The sequence below is a fragment of the Dermochelys coriacea genome, chromosome 3, assembly GCF_009764565.3.
Source record: "Dermochelys coriacea isolate rDerCor1 chromosome 3, rDerCor1.pri.v4, whole genome shotgun sequence".
Classification (NCBI taxonomy): Eukaryota; Metazoa; Chordata; order Testudines; family Dermochelyidae; genus Dermochelys; species Dermochelys coriacea.
This window is the reverse complement of record NC_050070.1, coordinates 207032944-207053879: the sequence shown is the minus strand read 5'-3', so window position 1 is coordinate 207053879 and position 20936 is coordinate 207032944. Positions and strand designations below refer to the sequence as shown.

Below are 20936 nucleotides of genomic sequence, written 5' to 3'. Positions count from 1 at the left end.
AGTCCCACAAGTGAGTATTCTCATGAGTAACTGCTCACTCATGGGGATCACAATCTGGCTCATCAAGTTTACAGAGCGTGGTGGGAGGGAAGGGTTAATTGCAGTTTTAGACCCTTGGATTTTTTTAAAAAAAAACACTCATGTGCCTGATTCTGCCACACTTGCTCTTGTTGACGACACCTTAAGTGGGTTTTAGCCCATGAAAGTTTATGCCCAAATAAATGTATTAGTCTCCAGGGTGCCACAAGTACTCTTTGTTGTTTTTACTCCTTGAGTAGTCCCACTGATTTCAGTGGGAGGGACTACTCCCAGCATAAGATACTACTCAGGGTGAGGAAAGGTGGCAGGATCTGGCCTGATAAATGTGTGGGTGGTGGTTGTTTTTTGGATCTAGCTCCTTGGTGTGCAAAAAGAAAGAGCAAAATTATTTACTTAAGGGGGTGGGATAGGAGAGGTCCCAGGCTAGGAAAGCCCTTCTTGCCAGCAGTGGCAGACGCACACACACACACACACAATCATCTTCTACCTTTTGCAGGAGGCTATTGCAAACGATGGTCACTTTTCATTCCTGAGCTCCAGGGAAACTCACCACGACCCCTCACCCACCTCCCCGCCGCCCCCCCCCCCCCCCAACAAAGCGAGCTGCAGCTGGGGCCGCCGGTGGACAAGGCAGCTCTAATCTCTCGCAAACCCGGTGCTATCAGCGCTTGGATCAGCCTATCTAATGTAAACGGGCTTTCACACATAAATAACGTGCCACATCTGGCTCTTTGGTTTTTACGGCGTCTTAGCTACGGAGCGATTTATGGAGGGCAGCCCGGGCTGGAGGGAGGCCGCGGGGGGGGGAGAGTTGGACATTGCACAGGGGGCAACATGCAAGGTGGGCAATGGGGCCGGGGGGGGTGGGGGAAAGGAGCCAAACTCCTGGCCGCGGACGGCCGGCTCTGCGGGGATCCGGGTGGGAAGGGGCCAGCCCGGGAGGCCGGCCGCGATTCCGCCGGCTGGGGAGCAGCCGGGCCTTCCAGGAACCGGCGTGTTTGCGCTTCCCCCCCCCCGCCCCCCCCCAGTTTACGGCCGCCGACCATATGGCCACTGTTTCGTCACGCGCCGCGGAGGGGAAACAAGCCGCGGCGGGCGAGGCGGCCACGGGGCCGGCTCTGCGAAGCGCCGCCGGAGACAATGTGCGGGGCCGCCGGGCCGGGGCGTCGCGCGTGGCTCTATAAAGCGGCCCCCGCCGGCCCCGGCGCCGCAGACCGGCGCCTTCGGAGCTCGCCAGCGCCTCGCCCACCGCAGAGCCGCTCCAGGTGAGCCGCTGCGCTTCCTCCTGGCGCGGGAGCCGGGTGCCTGCAGGGGTGCTGGCCGCTCGAGGCAACTTGGCGGGGAGGGGGCGTCTAGGCAGCGCCCCGAAGTACAGCAAATGCGGGGGGGGGGGTTAGATTCGCCTTGGGGGTGAGGTTGTTCAATGCAAGGCACAGCGATTGGGGAGGGAAAGATGCGTCTACACGGCCCCGCTGGGTGGAGAGCGGAGGTGGCTGTCTGGGGGGAGCGGTGGCTATCTGGCGAGATGGGTGGCGAGCTAGCGGGAGGGAGGGACGGACAGGTGGCTGGGGAGCTGGTCGGACAGACATCGCTGTTCCAGGGGCGCTGGGTCCTCCAAACGAGGTGTGTGTATGGGGGGGGGGGACCTCGCACATGGTCCCCCAAGCTGGATCACCTGGGTGCAAGATACTAGCTGGCTTCCCAGGGGTCTTTTTTTTTTTTTTTGGAGGGGGGTTCGTCCCCTTCCCGCCCCCCCCCCCTCAATCTTGTAGAAACGGCCGCTGATCTCTCCTGGCCCGGAAGCAGCAGGTGGGGAAGGGGGGGTTCTGCTGCTGGGGGGCAGAGGATCGAGCCATAGCGGTTTGCACCCGAGCCCCGCCGCTTTCACACCGCCCCCTTCCCACGCACAGAGCCGGTTAAAGTTTTACCTGGGTTTGCGCAGTGCAAAGGTGAGCAGCTGCCTGTGAATTCCGCGGAAGAGGGAGGCGGAGGTGGCGTGGCCGGGGATGGGGGAGGCTACCCAGCCCCAGGAGGGTGCAACGTGGGGGTGTCAGTCTCACCCCCGTCGGGCTGCGCTCAGGTCTTGCTTCAGCTGCCAGCAAGACGCGTTTGTCCTGGGGTACCAGCCGGGGCTGCAAGAGGGAAGGTGGCGATCCAAAGCGCCCCGGCTAGCGATTGCTTTAGCCCCAACCCTGAACCTCCTCAGGTCATTTACCTGCCTGCTCTAGACACTCGAGAGATCAGAACCCCCCTTCCCCACAGACACCCCCCCACACACACTCAGTTACTCAACGTGGGTGGGTAATTTCACAGCCCCAGCTGCTGGGGGGGGGGTCGCTTATTCTTTTTCCCTTTGCTGCCCCGACAGCGCGGCAAAGCCCGTGACACAAGGCGGCTGGGTGGGTTTGGCATCCTGAAAGCTGTGGGGCTGGGGGTGTCCGGGGGAGGAAAGGTAAGCCGGTAGGTTACAACTCCCTTCCTTGTGGGGAAGCGGCTGCTGGGACATTTCTCGCTAGAGTCGGTAGAGTCCGCCAGAGGATCAGGAATGGTTCAAAAGTAACAATTTGCACTCGGTTGGCTCTGCCTCTTGCACGGGAGGGGGGGCGGGGGGTTTTATTGATTTCATTGCATCCGATGAAGTGAGCTGTAGCTCACGAAAGCTTATGCTCTAATAAATTTGTTAGTCTCTAAGGTGCCACAAGTACTCCTTTTCTTTTTGCGAATACAGACTAACACGGCTGCTACTCTGAAATCTCCACCTTGCTAACTTTACGAGACGCTTTGGTCCATGTTTAACCCTTGCGTTTGCATCCCAGAGCAGCAGCGTCGTTGTGGTTGGTTGTTGTGGTCTGCAACTCAGCTCTTCCTCGGAGTTGGGTTTTCCAATCAATCGTATGTGCAATCGATTTTAAAATCGCAAATCCATCTCCTCCTTTCCTTTCAAGACTCAACGGGACCGAAGAGCTCCGTTTAATGTGCCTCAAATTAATTTCAGTTTCAAAATCAATCCGTCCTTTTAAGCTTTATATATTTAAATCATTATCAATGGCTGGCTTTAAAAAAAAAAGTCCTACCTAAGGGGTAGAGATATACCAAATAAATTCAGATAAGCAAGTGCTTTCAGCACCGTATTTCATAAAGAAATTATAAATCTCCTGCATTCAAATTGCCCTTATCAGACAGAGTTGGGGTGGTGGTTTTTTTCCCCCTTTGGAAGAAAAAAACACTTCTGACACAGGCTGACAATGCTTAATCTTATTGGGACACGTTTAATCATTAGAAAGATGCGAACGAATAAAGCTGAAGGGTTTGCTTGGGGGGACCAAACATTTGGCTTACAAATAAAACAGTTATAATAGACTGGAACGGAAAGGATACGCCCGGGGCTAGACTTAAAGCTTTTACAGAAAAAATCAGCAACTAGCTGGTTCCCAATGTCGCAAGCCACGCGAGGCACAAATCTTCTGGCTTCTTGCTTCCGTAAGTTGCGGGAACACACTGCCAAGGCGTCTGTATGTCCTATGATTTGTATTGGCAATATATTTCAAAGATCTCATTAAAGTGCATTTATCAAAGTCCTAACATGTGCCCTCGGGTCTGACATAACCCACAATGTGACCGATTAGCCCACGGGACGGGGGGGGGGGCTAATTTCTATTCCACTTTTACCATTCCGGGGGGGGTTGATGGTGAATTGAGAATGTGTTATCATAGTTGGGGCTTGGGGGAGGAAAAAAACCACAAAGAATAATCAGAATCGTGAAAAGCTCATTTAGATTCCTGTGTCCTGAACACGGTTTAATTGTTTCTCTATGAGAAAGGCAAGGGAAGATTGCATTTTCACTGCCTGGATAGCAGATTTCTCTGACTCCTTGTCAGAGGAGGGTAATACGAGCTGTGGCAGATCAGAGCGTATTTTTCTATGTTTAAAACACGGGTAAAGTCTTTGCTTCTGCAATTTCTCCAGCCATGAAAAGAGAAGGAAATTTCAGAAACATTAACCCTTCCCCATTATTATCAATAAAGCCTTTTAAAATCAATTTAAAGGGTTGTGATGTTCCGTTATTCTACAATCTCAGAGGCAAAAGAAAACCCTGATTTTTGTTAAACCTCCAACCTAGGATTGCACATGGGCAGGTCTTTTTTTCAGTCGCCTTTCTTGTTGCTTAGACCTGAGTTTTAGTGGCTGCTATTTATTGTTCGCTCTCTTGATTGCCCTAGACCTTGCAAAGTGCTTTGCAAAACATAACCAGAAATACTGGTGTCAAGCGAAGTAGCCCGCCCACTTAAATGTGGTTTTTATACATAGGTAGATGTATGCTCAGATATATAATAAGGCTATAAAATTCTGGGCTCCGAAACCCTGCGTTTTTAAGTTGTCTATTCAGGGGAAGAGCTCTTGTCTGTTACATTTTTTTTTTAATCAACAACAAAAGATGATACCTCTTACGGATACATCTCTCCTCCCCCCCCCCCCCCCCGCAACATTATAAAACAAAACCTGTATTGTTTCCTGGCATCTTTCGAAGGTGAATCTCTTCATAAGAATTATCAGAAGTAGACGGGGCTATATTTTCCTTTCCCATTGATTTCAAGTGTCTTCTATCTAAGAGTATCAAACCAAAGATAAAATAAACCTTCTCCTCGAACAAAGGCTTTGTGTCAGCTTCACTAATCCTCACCAGAGCGTTAAGGTGCAATATGGTTTGTTTGTCTGGAGTGAATGAAAACAATTTCTTGCACCTTTGCTCTAATCAAACAATAAACTAATCCACTTGAAGGCTGTTATCTGAGATGGGATGTTGTGATGGGTTAGAGGTCAGCCCCATATACTGTACCGGGAGAAAAAAGGGACTTCTGTTAAACACCTTTTCATTCAAGAGGAGAAAATTAAGTCAAACAAATTAGTGGCTTAAAATAAATGGAGAGACCTTGTACTTTTTAATGACTAGAAACCCTTCTGACCACTAGCAAAACTAATGCATGTCGCTTCATTCGGCTCTGTACTATCAAGGCCAAGTAGTTGTTTTAACTGGCTAGTTCCTTGTCTCTATAGGACACTTTAAGCCAAGCCATCTCTTTTGCTCGCTCTAGATAATAGACCCACGATTTGCTGTCTGGTTCTGGGAGACTGGGGGAGCTGAGCGGGCTGACAGACGGGGAAACACGTTTTAACACGCCGCCCTGGCCGTGTCCCTGGCTTGCCACTCACATGTGTGGCGTGTCCTGCCATGGTACAGAAATTCACCCTTTAATTCGCAAGTGCGAACGCACCTTTCTGCCCATGGCGCAGGGGCCGAGAGCGGAAGCTAACCCTAGCAGAGGCATGCCTGTGTTTTCGGAGTGCAGCCGCGTTCATTCGGGGCAGGTGGCTCTTTGCCTCTCCTCCCCGCACCGGCGGAAGCTACGGCTGTTGAAATGTCTTCCCGGGGCTGCGATGCAGCATTATGGGAGGGGGTTCAAGGAGGCCGCATTCCAGAAACGAGTGGAAAAGGCAAAAAGCCTCGTGGTTGCGCGCTACCTGTAAAAGTAAACAGGTAAACACTTCCCCACTCCTAGAGGGCACTTGTGCTGAAGTGCCGCCACTTATCCTGTGTACACGTACCTCTCCTTTTCAGCCTCTTGTTCGGCTGTTCAAATAACCCCTCCATCCTATAATTCCGGGGCTTAAATTCAGCAGGATCTGTCTGGAGGAGCATTCCAGCATTTCTAAGCAGCGGGGTCAGCGCTCGCTCGGTTTTTCAGGGTTGGCCGAAGGCTTTGCGGCAAGGCAATTTGACGGACGCTTTGCGAGGTTTTGTTGCGTGTGTCTGTTTATCTATCAATACCTGGAATTTTTTTTGATTAGGATTTGCTGATCGATTGACTCTTAATCAGTAGAGATAATATTGCAAGTGACCTCCCCAAGTTACCCACGCTACTAATGCCAGCAGGACACGGACAGGAATCTAGATATTGATGCGATTTTCCCGAAATGCCTCTCTGGCGCCAGTGTCGGTCCTAAATCTGATTATTAAAAATCCCAGAAATGAGCCATCCGATGTTTAGAAACACAATTCCGGGTTAGGCGAACCACTCCACTGGGGGAAGGTGGGGGATTTATCTCACCCATGCGCAGGTCTCCCTGCGTCTTTCCAACCATCGTGCCTTCCCGACGCACCTTGGCCGTTCACACTGCCTGGCCCTCTCACCTAGAACCAGAGTAAGAACTGGAGGGTCAGCCCAAAATATAATGGGGAAGAGGGCAAAGGAAGGATCCAGTTAAAAGGGAACAAAGTGTAAGAAATTCAGGGGGGATATTTACAAAAATCGGACAAGGGAACCGAAAGCAAAGCGATAAAGGTTAGAAGAAGATGCAATGCGGATCAAGCGTCCACACACAATTATTAAATCAGAGCTGGGAAAGACTGTCTTTAAATAAGCCTTCTGTGGAGCACCTAGATTGATCTAGGCGATAGTTATCTTTACACAGAATCCACCCCAATGCGGTGTGTCTATTTCATCACCTAGTCACGTCATCATCCGCAGCAGGCCAGTTTGTAAACCTTACTCCTATGGACCACACACCTGTTGTGTGGGCCAGGGGCTCTTCTGGCGAGGGGGAACAAGCGATTCCTCTTTGTACCCTCATTAAAGCCAGTTTTGTTCTCTGAAATAAGGGACTTCTCTCTCGCTGGAGCATGCTTCTATTTGGGGGTCTCTGTCTCAAAAAGGGGGTTCTCCGAAGTTGGGTTGCGCAGTCGTTTGCCACAACCCACACACAGTTTGGATTTGGACGCGGTTACACATGTGCCTCAAAGCAGCCCCGATGAGAAAGCAAAATGTAGACCCAGAAGGGAGAGCGAGGGGGAGACTGGAAGAGACAACGCAGATTAACACACGCTCCTTCCAGCCCCCTTAGATCCTGAAACTGACCCTGTTAAACAATCGGGAAACTGGGTTTGCTTTTTACTCACGTGATTCCACCATAGTTGTGGGAACTTGTCTGGAGCTGTGTTTCTAAGTTGGACTAAGTGTTCAATACGGAGGCGGGGGTGAAGGACAAAATTATGACTTTTATGGCAGGTCTTTGTGTACAAAGGAGACTAGCTGGTCACAGTCCAACTGTGCTGTTCAGTCGGTGTGTGCTTCTCAATGGACCATTGGCTAACTGCAGCGTGATTAATGGTCCAGGAGCCCTGGTTTTCCCTTAGGAAAATATTTACCTATCAGGTGGTCTGCGGGAACGGAGACAACAGGTTCATCACAGAGTGAGTGAGTGAGCTTGTGTGTGGTGTCTAGCTGGTTTCATATTGATCAGATCTCACAGGACCTATTTACTCCTGATTTTCTTATTAGAAATCTTTAGTTAGCATGGCCACTTTCAGTTGTTTAGTCTTCCCCAGAGGAAATTCTCTACAATTCATTTATCTTCCTCCCCCACCCGCAACAAGAAAACTTTGCAACACTCTGCTACACTACAAATATTGTGCTGTTAATTCATCTTCCACCTTCGATTTTGGTTTTTCTTTGCCACGCAAAGCCTGCGCGGTCGTGATGACTTGAATTCTTGCACTGTGGGCTTATCATCATCGGAGGTGGTTTCTTTTATTGAGTCCTAGCTGTTGGGTCCACAGAGCTCTTGCTGTTTGTATTATGAACGACATAATTTTCACACACACGTAATCCTCTCACTTTGTTTGTTTTACTCCGTTTCCTAGATGGCTAAGGAAAAGTGATCAAGAAATAAATACAGGGTTAGTCCTGGATTGAATTTTTTTTTTCAAAATTAAAAGAGAGAGAGAGAGAGAGAGAGAGAGAACACCTCCAATGCAGAGGAAAGAAGAGTCAGTGAGCATCAACATGAAGGAGTTTCCTTAATATTGTGGAAGGATTCCGAAATGAATGAAGAGATAGTCCATTGAAAGCAGTTGAATGCCATGACAACTAGCAACAACCTCCGATTTATTCCAAACAGTTAGAACACATTGAAAGAGGGCTTCAATCATGTATTATTTCGTCCCTGAAATAAATGCAAAAACTGAGCTCGGACAAAAGCTTCCAACAGAAGCCGGACATTTGTCTACATTTCGCCCTTTGTCCGCAGCTTAGCAATCGGTTTGTATTTGTGTTTGCCCGGGTCCGACCACCCATGATGCGCTCAGGGCCTTGCTAAAACCCTAAGGCATTGTCACCCACATCACATACTCGATGGGAGGCAGGGTGAGGGACAGCAAAATAAACTGACCAACAATAATAAATTGCGGTGCCCCTTCTGCCCCAGCACCTCCTTGAAACATGCCCAGTTCTTGGGAGGGAAAGTCAAGGCAACTTCTATCCTCTGGTCATCCCCAAAAGGGTGGTGAGGAGGGAGGAACGGGGGGGAGTTGCAAATCTCACCTTTAATTCCCCATCTTTAATTCTTCCCTCCCAAAAAAACCCCACAGAGATCCCTTTAAAGGGCAGAACTCCTCGAGGATCGTGGCATCAAGTTGGCTTGTCCAAAATGTAGCACACACGAAAACCCCACCCCAATATCACAAGAGAGAAACAATAGAGAGCGGTGTCTGTCCCAGGGAGCTGCAGGGAGGGGGAGGCGCACTGGGATAGTTCATTTAGTAGGTCAAAAAGAGAATAGGACCCTCCGCACAGACCCAAGGCAGGGCTCCGGACCATGAACTCCTCCCAGCTGAACAAAGTCCTGCGCTAGCGCGAAGCGAAGCGAGGGGAAAAGCGGAGCACCCCTGTGTGGACCGGAGACTTGGGGAATGCGCCCATGGAGAATTTTCTAAAACGGCTTCGATTAGCTGTTTCCTATGTTCCCCGTGGAATCGGGGCGCCCACGGACTTTTAAGGCGGGGCGGGAGGGGGGATTGGACGTGAAATGTGAAATAAAGCCGCAATAAGAAAGTGTTATAGACGCACGGATAGGTGGGTGTTATGTAGCGTTGCTATTTTGAAAGGAGGATTTTCAAAACGCGGACGCTGCTATTCATACGCCTCTATAATATATGTGTCTGCAAATGGCTGTGAGAGAGACCCACTTATTAAATGTCTTATTAAAAACAACCCTCCAAATTCAAAACCTAAATTAAACATCTGGCTGCATTCCCTTTCTAAGTCCTACCTCTAAATGCTGCACATCCATCCAAATTAGCAAGCGATCTTGCTGGGGAGAAGAGAGAGAGAAACAAATTAGTTCTCTGCAAACAACACACCGAAATCGTCAGAGCCTGCCTGGGTACCGATTGATTACATGTATTGCCAGTTTGGCTGATTTCGGAGCACACTAGAATCAATTACTTGCTGTTTAATTTATAGTACTCAGCCTTAAGCCTCAACCAAAATATTGACCTAGGAGGTTTGCACAAGTTGGTCTCTTGCCATCTTGTTTAGGTGACAACCAATAATTGGAATAGATTTCCTTTTAAAGTCACTCGCTGTAAATAGTCAATTTTCCAGCCTGCTACAAAGCAGTTTATATCAGTGCAGAGTGACAATGAATGCAAACTTTTTTTTTCCCGAAGCAATTTGTTTAAAACGTACTTTCAAGTATGTGGAATATCAGGCTCCTTGGAGCTCCTTTGTATGTAAATACCGTGTAGAAAGGCCCTCCCTATCTTTGTAATTAATTGACACGTTATACCACTCATCATGTGCTACAGAACCAATGGTGGAGACTCCAATCTCCCCCAAACCCCGCAATTTCACATCTGCAAACACTGTCTTCATCCACTTGACTCCTAGCACCCGCCCACACGTGGCCAACCTTTGGCGTTTTTAATGTATTTTTTTCCCTCCTCTCTGCAGGTTCATATGTGGAGACCAACCTTATATGGACTGCTCTCTCCAGCAATGGCTAGTTTTTTTCAAGCAGCAGGCAGCAGATCCGTGTGTTTAAACGAGACCCTGAAGTAAACGCACTTTGGCATTTTTCCTGGAGTTACAAACTATTTCAGAAGCCAGTTGCCACTTGTGCTCCGTGATTTTTTTCCCCCCTCTGCAGCAGAGCAAGGCAGTAAACTATCTATCTATATCGCAGCTGATTTTTCCTCGCCCCCCCGCGTCTCCCCCAACACCCAGCCTTCGTTATTTTTTATTCTTAACCCCCCCCCCCGCAACATACACACACCCTCCCCTCTTCCTGGGGTGTTTGTGGGGTGCGTGTGGTTTGTGCAACAGCGAATTGACAAACTGGTGCTTCAACTTTCCTGCATAAATTTGGCCAGAATATGTCTTTGACCAACACAAAGACGGGGTTTTCTGTAAAGGACATCCTAGATCTCCCTGACACCAATGATGAAGAGGGATCCCTCGTTGAAGGAGCGGATGAAGAGAACGAGGGGTCGGAGCCACCCAAGAAATCCGGAGTGCTGGGGCAAAACCCACTGGAGGGGGTTCAGACTCTGCCTTTGAAAAACCCTTTCTATGATAGCAGTGATAATCCCTATACGCGTTGGCTGGCCAGCACGGAAAGCATCCAGTATTCCTGTGAGTAGTGAAACTTGCATTGATTCCATGTACCGTCTGCATTGTCTTGTGATTGATCCGTTCCGCACCGCAGCCTCTAACATGCATTCTTCAATAATAATAATAATAATTAATAATTAATACCATATAATAAACCTATCTGTGATCTCTTCCTAATAGCTATTACGGGAAGCATTAGCGCTCCGATTTACCCTGTGTGGTGGTGGTTGTTTTACCAGGCTCTCCGGAGTCAAACTAGCTGCAGGGATTTCTTTGGTTTTGATTCGATTGGTATAAAAAGCAAGGTTTTGGAAGCCTCTTCTTTCCCCAAGGGGGGGGGGGGTATTTTTATTTATTTATTTTTTAGAATGAGAGAGAAATAAATCAACCCAGCCTAGGGAAAGAAAAGCAAAAGTCACCTCCAGCGATCTAAAAATAGCACGAACCGAGTTTGCTAAATCAAACAGAGCGAGCCTTGTGTGGCAATTTTGGATCGCTTCGGTGTAGACAGTTCAGAAATGTCTCAATGGTCGGGCGGCTGTGGGGATCAATGAAGGGACTGTTAAATTATCCTTTAAAAATCAATCCACGTACCCTTCCCCCTCCCCCAGCAAATCGCTTGAGGTCCAAAGTCCAATAGATGCAACATTAGGTGAGGAATAGAGGAATTTGTGATCCGGATCGATGTGGCTATATTGTAATGTGCATACAGACCGACGGATGAATAGATCTGTAGACATGCGCATGAATGTCTACATGTATCTAAAAGTGTGTGTAATTATGAAAGTGAGGGTATAAATAAATATATTCATTTTCACAATCTATATAATATAAAACTCCCATCTCCATGTATTCATGTATGTTGATAGCTGTACAGATACACACGTGTGTCGCAGATGGCCATATCATTGGGAACATACGTGGGCATAGTGTGTTGTGTGTCGTCGTTTACTTTTCCTCCGCTCTTTGCTGCTCTGGTGGAGTGTAGGAGGCAACTGCCTATTCCTCGAGGGGTTCATTTTTCTTTCGGGGAAAGCCATGCTCCCTCAGCCCAAGCGGGGTTTGGGGGGTAGCTGGTGCCCCCCTGGGGAGATTGCCTCCCCACGGTAGAGAAAGCGAGGGCGATTTCGCTATATTTCCCGGCTGGAGCAGGGGAGGGTAGAGAGCAGAGCCGCAGGTGCCCCCGGGCGGGGACCCCCCGTCCCCCGGCAGCACCCCTCTGACTTATGCTCTCGGTGGCCTTTCTGCAGTGCACGGGCTGGCCTCCAGCAACTCCCAGCACGACTCCTCCACCAAATCCCCCGACCCCTCGGCCGACGAATCCCCGGACAACGACAAGGACACGGCCAGCGCCGGCGACTCCGGCAAGAAGAGGAAGAGGAGGGTGCTCTTCTCCAAGGCACAGACCTACGAGCTGGAGAGACGGTTCCGACAGCAGCGGTACCTGTCCGCCCCCGAGCGGGAGCACCTGGCCAGCCTCATCCGTCTCACGCCCACCCAGGTGAAGATCTGGTTTCAGAACCACCGGTACAAGATGAAGAGGGCCCGGGCTGAGAAAGGTATGGAAGTGACTCCTCTCCCCTCCCCACGCCGGGTAGCAGTGCCCGTCTTAGTCAGGGACGGCAAACCCTGCCACACGCTCAAAGCTCAGGACTTAGCCGCGGCCACTTTCCAGGCTGGGATCCCCTTCTCCGCCTATAGCGCCCAATCGCTTCAGCATATGCAATATAACGCCCAGTACAGCTCCGCCAGCAACCCCCAGTACCCGACAGCGCATCATTTGGTGCAAGCCCAACAATGGACTTGGTGAACATTGCCGAGAAAAGAAACTGAGGCTCCAAAATCAAACCTCGGGGTGGGGGGGGACAATATGAATATTAATTATTATTATTAATGATGGTGCATTTTCCCCCTCTCCTATTTTTCCTCCTTTTGGGGGGTTCGATTTGTTTCTTTTGGGGGGTTGTTTTTGTGCGCCATGTTTACAGAGATTTTTGCGCCATGCAAAGTGGTCCTGTCTACCTACAACTAAGAATAAAAATCTTACTAGTAATAAGAATGAATCCGTATGCGCTTGTGATTTCGTAAAGTACGTTTTGTGTGCTGTACAGCTGTTGTCAGTCGTATATAAAACAAGTGGAGGACACTTTAAAACTAGAGAATTTGATCTCCCTTTTTATATGAACCTTTACTTATTTATGGCCGTGTATAAATTCTGACAACTATTAGCAAAAAAAAAATTTTTTTTTGTAAATATGTGTGGTTATTGTTGCCATAAGTGACAGCCAGGGCGGTTTATTTTATTTTATTTTATTCTTTTGGTTGGGTGCAAAGATTTCCCAAATATTAAACAAGCAAAGAAACTGGAGACGGAGAAGAAATGTTTGGATCCTCTCCATAGAAATATCTCCAGCTCCTCGATGTGTATAAACCCGGGGGGGTGGGGGGAGGCGCTACAGGGAGGGTTTCCATTTTTTTATAGGAATTTTAATAAAAATGCTGTTTAAAAAAAACCAACCCAACAACAAAAGAACGTTTTTGTTTGACTTTGTGGCTACCACGGGATACCTGCAAACCCCTCACTTTGAAGCTACAAGGACCGGGGGGATCCTGTGGGGGGGGGGGGAGCCTGCCTCGCCTGGTTATCTGATCAATGAGATCTTCTTCTGGTGCCAGTTGTTTTATTGGGAATGATGAAACCTTCCGTCGGAAATCCGTGCTTGGCCTGCGGCAAATTCCCGGGCAACAGCTCGGCGGAGTTTCGCCCCTCTTAGAACTTTTAGGGAAACTTTAATCACCCTGCCCAAACTTTCTGCAACGGATCAGATATCTTTCTTCCTCTTCTTCTTCTGCGTTCTGCCTCATTGTGTCTCCTGGAGAGACAAAGGCGCTGGAGTAGTGACTTTGTGGAAATGAAAAAATAAGCCCCACCACTCACTTAAACGTAAGAGTGCCCCTTCAGCGGAGGGGCTTTTGATTCCAGTCTCGTCTCAATGGCCTGCCTTTGCTCGGGGGTTGATCTAAGCGGGGTGAGCCCGGAGACTTGTAAGTCCTCCTTTAGCCGGCAATGGTAGATAGGCGGCTGATGGGGGGCGAGAGGGGGGTATAGGCTGGGGGATGCGTTTATACCCCCTTTCTGCTCCTGCGGGCAGATAACGCTTTGGGGCAAGTCGTGGGGCACACGGGGCTCTCCCTAAACGCGGTCGGATTTGCAATGTAAAGTTTTCCCTAAAAGCTGTTTTAACCAAACGGAATTTGTCATCTCCGTCCGGGCGACTGGCTCCCTGGAGATCCCCTTCTGCGTGTGATAACACGTATTGGGAATTTGTGGGGTGCCGCGACATAGGGGGAGTTCTCCAAAGGCGGTGGGCTTGTGTAGGAAAGTTTGTCTAAGGCGTGTTTTAAAGGAAAACTTCCTCTGGCTATTTAGATGATCATTTTAGAATATGCGTTTAAAAAACACACAGATCCAGCTGGAAAGCGAGTGTGTGTGTTATGCGTGTGTGTACATATAGAACCATAGGTATACACTTCGTGCCTCTGTTCTCTCTGTCTCTCTCCCTTGTATATAATATATGCACACACACACGGTTTTAGGCTCACACATACTCCAATATGTTTGGAGTTGACCCAAAATGAATTGGCCCCTCCGTCCTGGGTAGAGAGGCTTCTTTCCAACCATGCTATTGAAATTCTTCTCCGTTTCTGAAACTGTCTCTCTTGCTGTAAACTGGACAAACAGCAGGGGCGGGGGGGGGGGGCTCGGAACAGGAAAAGCAAATTAAACCGTCCCCACTGAATTACCAGCCGAGCTCTTGTTGATGGTCAGATTTAATTCAATATCTCGCGCAAACATGATTATCTGTAACAAAATCGGCGGGACCCATAGCTCTGCGTGGACAGTGCTGGGGGGGGGGGGGGGGAGGAGATCTTCTAGCCGTGCGCGGATCTGCTTCAGGACTGCCGTCCCAGATGTGATGGCCGTTTCTTGCAATGGTGTCTTACCAAACTAAGGCGCAAAGTTGACACCAGTTTAAATTCTTCCCGGATTTAGTCGCTTCCCACTGAATGTTGAATTGTCGTGACAAGCAGGAGGCAATCACAGAGCGGGGGCGGGGGGTTGTTTTTGGTTTTGCTTCAGATGAAACTTTATTCCACACGAACCCCCCCCCGCCCATACACACACACACACACACACACACACCAAGAAATGAGGCCGGGTTTCCTCAAAGCCGAGGGCAATCATCAACAGCTTGGCTGGCAAACGGCAAGTCGCGGCTCTGCAGTGGCCGGATCTATCGTTGAAGTTGATAGTTATGAGCAAAGCGAGAGAGATCTAAATACATAAGTCGTGGCAGCGTTTTGTTGCAAACAGGGGGTCTGAGTATTTATTTTTTTGCCATCTCGATAGCCAGGCGGGGCCGAGCTCTCCGTGAAGTGAAAACAGATTTCGGTGGCGTCTGAAGAAAGGAACCCACGTTACAGGGACCGACACTTTCCCCTCTTCTAATTCCACCAGCCGCGCAGAGCGAGTGGGAGGGAAACAGTCACTTTCGGCTTGGCCCCTATTAAGTCTATCAAGCCAGTTGAGTGGCCCTCCCCCGTGGCCTTATATTTCACACGCCGCTGGGGCAGTTTTGCGCAGTCTATCTTTGCACAATATACAGTAGCCACCACAAAACAGCACAATGCGGGAGGCTGGTCGTTAAGGATGTTAGAGGCGTACATATTAAGGAGGGCAGAGAGAAAGAGATAACCCAGAGGAGATGGGGTAGGGGGAAAGAGAGAGAGAGAGAGAGACAGTGCTGGCCTCCCCCATCCTCCCCCTGTTCTTTGTAGTGCCATTCAATTCGTTTATCAGGAGCGGTGCATCCCCGAGTCAGGGAGAAGTATCCTTGGGTTTTGTTCTGGCTGTCACTTGGAGCCATTGTCCCCCATGTTGTACATGCTGTATTCCATATGGCCAGCTGGGCTGACCCTCACAAAACCCAAATTGTGTCCTGCTTTCAAACCCTGTATTGTTGTCTGTGAAAGGAAGACGAATTAAAAATTCGTGCTATATCTATTCTGGGGGAGAGAGAGAAGGGGGGGAGGGGGAAAACCCCCCCCCCTCTCTTCTTTGAAGGATAACAGGGCCTCCTTTTCTCCAGCCCCACTGACAAGTTTGTCTCTCATTTCACAGGAAATTAAATTCCTGCATCTGCACGGGGCCTAAACAAATCTCGCCCATAAAAATGAAATCAAATGGCAGTCGATGCACCCCGATCAGAATTGTAGTTCCGCTGCCTTCGGGTTGCTGAGCTGGTTTTTTCCCCTCTGCCGGGAGAACAAGGTTTCATTCACAAGGGGGTGTAATGTTATGCAGGCTTTTCCCTCCGTGCGCAACTGGAGAACGCTGCGGACTGACCACTTTTTGTTCTCTTCCAGAGAACTGTCCCTTTCTTGTGATAGTGCTTCCTTGTTCCAGGCAGGCGAGTTTGAGAAGTCGCCATCCCGGCCCTTTCTCTGGAAGGCTTTCTCTGGTTGGGGCGAGGGTGCTGGCGATTAACTATCTCCACCAGGGCCACCATACCTGGCTTCCTTCCTTTACCTGGAGTTCTTGCCTCTTACCAAGTACTATCCTTGTACTTACCGCGTACCACTAACGACGTACTATCCCCCCATCGCTCCGGAGAGTAGCTTGGGCTATTAGAAAATTAATGAAACATCCAAGGAGCTAAATGCAAACAGGATGGGCGCAAACAACTGAATGGGCTAACTTTGATTTATTTATTTTTTAAAAGAACACAAGAAAACAAAAAAATAAAATACAATAAATAAAGGATTTTGGCTAAAATATTAACTCAATTCATACACCGACCAGACTGTTTCTCTGTATTTGAGTGGTAACACGCCCACACAAACTCTGCAATTCCTAGTTTGGTTTGGGTGATATTGTGAAGGGGAAACGGACGGATTTCTTACGCCATGCGGGATGTGTTGGGAAGGGGGTTTTTTTGGCTTTGTGTTGAGTAAGGCACAAACTGTAGCGATCTGGAAATAGATCCACACGAAGAAATGTTAATTGGCCTCTTTCAAAGTAGCCTATTGTGGGCCAGACAGATATTTCACCCGTCCACTGGTAGGAGACACGGGGGACACATTACACCTCCAGTGGGTGAGCTGGAAAAACAGAGCCTGACAGGAAAGAAAAGGCGAGCATGCGGGATGAATCCCCCAACTCCAACCCAATCAAGGGAAATTATAGTTAAGCCTGCGCTTTAGGGTTAATTTCCCTCCTTTCGCTCGTCTGAGTCACCCCCCCTTCTCTTCTATAGAACAACTATTTAGGAGAATCAGATAACCTGGTAATGAGGTGGAAACCCCTCTAAGCCAGGGAAAGAACTTACTTTCATTACCTATTGACTGTTGGGCTTAGCTGAGACCTGGTGTGGGTCGTTCGGGCCTTTTCAAGAGGGCTGGGCAATGAAAAGCTAATCCAATATTTACCGAGTATACGAACAATTCTCAGCTGTCCTTATTAAGGGGCCGAATCAGCCAGGGATGGCTTGGGCAGGGTACGAAAGCAAACGCTGTGTGTGTTTGTGTTTGTGTGTGTGTGGGGGGGGGGAGCGCAGCCCAGAGTACACGGCCCCCGCTCTACAATAGCTCGCGAGGCGGCAGATACGCCTGAAGTGGCGGTGTGTATTAGATAGTGTAGTGTGCACTATATCCGGAAATATGCACTTGTGGCTTCATAAGAGTGACACTCTCTCCGTGTCGATGGATCATCTCCTTTTATCCTTTTATCTGCAAATAAACCCCGCGATCTCCCCACCACGCACGCTACCCGGTGCTATCTTGCAAAGGAAACAATCTAGTTTTTATTGCTTCCCCCCCCCCCACGCCCGCCCCTTGAAGACTTCGATTTTTAGGCACTGTTATTACTAGATCGGGAGCCGGGGGGTCCCCTAAGGAAGGAGGGGAATGAACAACCCAGCCCGGAATATCATTGTAATGGCACTTTGTAACCACAAGGGGTCATCAAAGTTCTTCCTTTCTGTCGCTGGGGGTTTTTCCCTCCTCCTGCTCTGAGCTGCCCTTATGATAAATGGCTTTATTTGCCATTGAACAACATCGCCAGTTCCGAGAGGTGGTTTGGGGTTTTTTAACAACCTTTAAAAAATCTCACAGCCAAAAAAAAGAGAGAGAGAGAGAGAGAGAAGTTTAAAGGCAGCAGCCTGATCGTCTGAATCCATTTCCTCTCTCAATTGTGTTCAAAAAGGAGTGGCCAAGCATAAATCAGCACACACACACACACACCCCAGCAAATGAAGACTTCAGTTTATTCCATTTGCGTACCCCCCGCACCACCACCCCCCCCCCCGATTTTAAAAAAACCCTCAGATTGTTAATGGAAGAATCCGACCAACTGTGTGAGTTTGTAAACAAAATCCGATCTCTTCCTGTTTTTAAAGTGTGACTCTAGTTTCAGATTCTGTTGGCTGAATAGCAGCTAGATTTTAAAACCAGACACACAGCCACTGTGTATATGGGAGATTTGACTGTATTCCTCCATGTGCAAGGTGTGTGTGCCAACTGTATGTTTATTTTACATAAAAATATTAGAGGTGTAAATAAAAAACACACAATCCTCAATAGATTTCTTTATCTTGTATTTTTTTTTTCATTCTCATTCTCTCTCTCTCTCTGTAGATATATATATATATATATATATATACAAACACACATTTGTGGTTGTGTGTGTGTGTATACATACCTCTAGTATGCATATATGGCTGGCTGGCTCCCACACACACATAGCATAGAAGAATATGAGAGGCCTATAACCATATGCTTGTTTCTGATCAATACTAAATGCCACCAGAAGAAAGTGACTGGTCGAAAAGTGCATCATGCAACAGACTTATGGACCTCTGGGAATGTAAATACTATCGCTTTAAAATTGCAACTGGCCTGATGGGGGGCGAAGGGGGGAGACAGATGGGCTAGGAGGAGCTCCAGCCCACAAACAGGTAGGGGTGTAGTGTATGGAAAGAAGACACAGGGCAAAATTGAGGCAAGCAAAGATTGCTGGGGTCAGCAAAGAACAGAGTGGAGGTCCAGGAGAAGACTTTTTAACTTGAAATCACATTCTGGGTCCGGAAAGCCAAGCGGTACAAGAATGAAAGCTGGTCAGTGATCCCACTGGCTTGGTTTTGGGTTGACACCATAAACCCCTCTGGCTTTGAGACCGGAGCTCATGCCGCCACTCGAAAATGGCCAGCCTCTTTTTTACTTGCAGATTGCCCCTTGTGCCCAATTCAAAACACAACACAAAATGGGTGGAAGACAACCGGTTCCGTGATCTACTATTATGAAGTCATCTTTAGCCAGCGGCCTACAAAAGGGAAGGTAAAGGACTGGTAATATTACAGCTGGAAAGCGAGCGACGAATTCTTCCTGCTAGGGAAACCAGGGCGAGGGCAACTCATTTTTGTGTTTGAAAAAAAGTTCAAATTCCCATGAATGATGTGACGCATCACTTGAATGTCAACTTCTAGCACAAAGCAAACTGTGAGGCCATTTTATTAAACATCGATTAAAACACACACACCACGCTGGCTTGCCTGATGATTTGGCTCATAGATGAAATGCTCTCTCCGACCGACACAGCCTGGTCATTGCCACGAGCTCTGAGCCGTGGGGGGGGGGTCGCTTGTTGTCGCTTCCCCCCACCCCTGGTTATGGAGAACGGCGAGTTTGGCTCCATACTCTGACACCGACCCGATTAGCTCTGAGCGTGAACGTCAACAACTGGCGGGTGGGGCGGCGATGCCGCGACCGTCCGCGGGGTGGCGCAATTGGCTAAGGCATGAGCAGCAAGTGTCGCCCGCGAGTGCGGAGTTCCCCAGGACGTTCCAGGTGTGGGACAGAGCCCCCCTTGCCATGGCTTAGCACATGGCTGTTCCCCCCTGTCCTCTAACTCCGGGCCCTAGCAAAACTGCCCCTGTGTCTGGTATTTTCTCTCCCCCCCCCCCTTTGCAAATACCTCCCCCACTGCTCCATGCTGCTGCATGACTCTGGTCTGCAGAGGCTCTCCAATCTCAGCGGAGAACCACAGCTGCTGGCCTGGCCCATGGGAGCTGCTCCTGTCCCCAGCTAACCCAGCAGGAGCAGGGAGGAAAGGTAGGTCGTTTGCAAGTAGATGGTGAAGCAGAGGGGCTTAAAGCTGGGCTCATGCAGCTTTCCTTTCCTCTTGCTCTGGTGCCACATCTAGCAGGATGAATTAGCTCCTTCAGTGCTTTGCTCTTGGACAGTGTTTTGCCTCTCCCTGGGTTTTTGCATGTGACATGAGCCCCCTTTTATATGGCGACAAAGAGAGGTGAAAGGCCTTGCCCACGGCACACAGGCTGGCAGTGCCAGAGCTAGAAAGCAACCTAGGTTCCCCAGCTACCATAGACTTTAATGGAGAGAGGCATGCCAGTAAACCTCAGTGGGAATACAGTCCTACACATTAGCCAAACTACCAAGCTGTTGATTTAAATACAAGCCCCACCAATGAGTAATTCTATGAGAGCTGGCATTATATAGGGCCCAGACCTGCACCCATTGTACTCAATATAGGCCCGAGTCTCTGCTGCCCTACACCTTGCACAGTTGTACACACCAGTGCAAAGCAAGTGCAAGATGTTACTGCCTCAGGCTGGCAAGCTTTCAAAACCCCTTGTGCACTGGTGAAACTGTGCAGCAGGGTGCAGCACCACAGAGAATAAAGCCCTAGCTTTACAGGGCGACCAGGATGCGGCTGGACTGAGAACCAAGTGGCCCATTGCCAAATCTTTTTGTGCCTACTCGCATATAGCTACATTGGGTATTTCTTTGGGGACCAGCTATTCCAGTATTGCTGCGGCAAAAGTGAGGAAGGATGGTCAGGCCTTTGGCTTGGGCTGCCTTTTGGCTCTACTACAGACTTCCTGGGTGATCGTGGGTCACCCTTCCACTCTTATCTTTTAAGCTTGGGAGCTCTTCAGGGCAGGAACTGTCATTCACTAAGTGTTTCAAAAGCACTTAGCACAATGGGGCCACATAGCAACTGGCCAGCTGTACAGTGCACACACACACCCCATCCCTGCACTCACTTCCTAATGAGCACAGGTGATCGTCTCACACCCTGAAGGCCATCAGAGTCACTGTCATTGATTTCAGTGTGCACTGGCCCAGACTTTAATTGCAGAGAGCATCTTAGCTTGCCAGGCTAATAGAGCTCAACTGCAAAGATTATGAATCGTAACATTTAATCACCCAGGTTCCTGTTTTAATTCAATACTTGGGCAATGTCATCGGGGGCTGTAGGATCTGGGCCCCATCATAGTAGCAGCGGGAGTGGCTCACAGCCAATGGTGGCCAGCTCACCACTTACAACCGGAACAGGATTCAGGAAGAATGAAGACCCTCCTCAGTCCAGG

At 49.0% G+C, this 20936-nt stretch overlaps 1 protein-coding gene across 2 annotated transcripts; it reads left to right on the top strand.

Moving 5' to 3' along the window:
- The first annotated feature begins 958 nt into the window (after positions 1-958).
- On the top strand, positions 959-19079 carry NKX2-2 (NK2 homeobox 2). 2 transcript variants are annotated; one of them, XM_038396187.2, is made up of 4 exons: positions 1180-1304; positions 9829-10509; positions 11739-12047; positions 18773-19079. In XM_038396187.2, exons 2-4 carry the CDS (start codon positions 10251-10253, stop codon positions 18895-18897), a joined length of 693 nt encoding a protein of 230 aa, XP_038252115.1. In that variant the 5' UTR covers positions 1180-1304; positions 9829-10250; the 3' UTR covers positions 18898-19079. The 2 variants fall into 2 exon arrangements, with proteins under 2 accessions (XP_038252114.1, XP_038252115.1); XM_038396186.2 differs by lacking the exon at positions 18773-19079 and having other exon boundaries at positions 959-1304; positions 11739-18143.
- Positions 19080-20936: the final 1857 nt, after the last annotated feature.

What these genes read in the sequence shown, in the direction of transcription:
- NKX2-2 (XM_038396186.2), top strand. Translation starts at nt 10,251, where the DNA reads ATGTCTTTGACCAACACAAAGACGGGGTTTTCTGTAAAGGACATCCTA. An exon ending in GGAAAGCATCCAGTATTCCT is followed by an intron (nt 10,510 to 11,738) that starts GTGAGTAGTGAA and finishes GCCTTTCTGCAG; the next exon opens with TGCACGGGCTGGCCTCCAGC.